The sequence below is a fragment of the Plectropomus leopardus genome, unplaced genomic scaffold (genome assembly GCF_008729295.1).
Source record: "Plectropomus leopardus isolate mb unplaced genomic scaffold, YSFRI_Pleo_2.0 unplaced_scaffold13488, whole genome shotgun sequence".
Classification (NCBI taxonomy): domain Eukaryota; kingdom Metazoa; phylum Chordata; class Actinopteri; order Perciformes; family Serranidae; genus Plectropomus; species Plectropomus leopardus.
Window position 1 is genome coordinate 1,639 of NW_024614378.1, and position 1,888 is coordinate 3,526.

General features: G+C 40.8%; 1 protein-coding gene across 1 annotated transcript; it reads left to right on the plus strand.

The window, feature by feature from the left end:
- Window positions 1-320: 320 nt before the first annotated feature.
- Window positions 321-1,579, plus strand: LOC121963975 (C-C motif chemokine 20-like). The gene is made up of 4 exons (XM_042514209.1): window positions 321-461; window positions 593-707; window positions 807-917; window positions 1,055-1,579. The coding sequence occupies exons 1-3, from the start codon at window positions 401-403 to the stop codon at window positions 913-915; spliced, it is 285 nt and encodes a 94-aa protein (XP_042370143.1). The 5' UTR covers window positions 321-400; the 3' UTR covers window positions 916-917; window positions 1,055-1,579.
- Window positions 1,580-1,888: the final 309 nt, after the last annotated feature.

A 1,888-nucleotide genomic window follows, 5' to 3' on the forward strand; every position in this document is an offset into this window, starting at 1 on the left:
CTTGTCATAACACATATATTATCTCATTGTAATGCTTGTATGGACTGTATGAAGCGTGGAAGGCATTTCTCATGAAACAGGAATGCCCTGATAAGGAGCTGCCTCAGGGAAGCGTATAGAGAGACAGGTAGGGAGGTTTTTGGCAGGGAACAAAAGACAGAGGAGGAGTGCAGAGCTAATTGGCCGGACTCGTGTGAGTCTGTTGCCAAATTTTTTCCCCACTTCCAGTCAATGAGCATCGATCACACTTTCACTTTCTGTGGAAATGTCTGTATAAATACACCTGCAGCAGCTCTCCTCCTCACAGCGAACACCTTCTCTGAAGAGACTCGCAGAAGCAGCTGACCTGAGCTCAGAACTACGCAGAGACAGAGACAGAGACAGAGACAGAGACAGAGACATGGCCTCTCGCATTGCAGTCCTCGTCCTGCTGGGTGTCATCTGTGTTGGGTTTGCAGCAGGTAAGATTCTTTGCTTTAGCATTAACAAAGAATGCTTCAGTGCATTTGTAAGATGCATGTGATTTTTTCACTTTAAAGCTGTGCACATTGTCTTCTCTCACTGATGAATTTGTCTCTGCGTCTTCTTGCAGCTGAGATTCCTGTGGACTGCTGTCTGACCATCTCTGAGAAGCCCATGCCACTCCAAATCATTGTTAGCTACAACATTCAGGATGCAGGAAACGGCTGTGAGATTGATGCTACTGCGTAAGTCAAAAATGCAAAATGTTGTAAAATATTTTATATTTTAGCGTTGTAGTCTGCAGATTAAAATCTCACTTCTCTGTCTCTCATCTCTTCTTTCAGATTCTTTACAAAGAACAAAAGGACACTGTGCGTCTCCCACCCCAAACATAAGGCATGGGTGAGAGGTCACATCGAGTATCTGAAAGACAAAAAACTGAAATCTCAATAAAGGTAAATTACCTTGCAGAGCTTTAAAAACAAATATTACGCTTAAATGTTCATGCACCTTTCCATTTTGCTTCTGCAAACGTTTCCATTTTTCAACCTTGCAGCACCTCATCTCTGCACTTTCTTCCTCCTCCTTGCAGGTGTAGCGAGGAGTGGTGAAACTGAAGATCAAGAAGGACTGACTCTAAACTTAGATGTCAGAATCGTTTTCAGAATGGCCACATCGTGCTGAAGAAGATCAACGCCGTTCGAAACGATCAGAGCTGTGAGATCAATGAGGAATCAACGCTTCATATGCTGTATGATGATGAAACAGAAGTTAAATGTACAGTTTTGTATATGTTTTCTCATGCATAGTTAAGCGTGAGTTTTGTGAACGGCTTTTTTTCTTTTTCCTGCTTTGTATTCTGAGTAAAATAGAAAGATTCGCCTTGACTTGCCGAAAGGGGCGAACCGTGGAACTAACAGTGACACCCTGCTGTCTTTGTTGTTTTCATAATAAGACTGTAAAAAAAAGTCAATGTTTGATGATGTGTTTATATTTTGTGGCCATGTTCTACAATTTCAGTGAATTTACAGAAAACTTGTACAAAATGTTGAGATAATTTGTGTACAAAACTATAAGTGAGAGTTTTTCCAGAATAAAGTTTTATTCTATTTTGTAACCTCTCGTTGCCGCCTTTTTTAAAAAAAATCAAAACACACATATGACTGCATCCTCTGCACCGAGTTTCTCTAACAAGCATACGAATCTTGTTTAGAAATCAGTGACATTTTGAAAAGATGCATGCACTTTTTCAGCAGCATGTTAGGAGTGTTTTAAATTATAACGGGACAGAATAACAGGAGCTTTAAAGGAAAAATACACAGCAAAAAAAGCAGTAGCAACTTTGATAGTGTGGAGGGGAATGAGAGGAATTTGGCGGGATATGAACTGAGACGCTGACGAGGAAATGAGATGCAGGTGAGCAGGT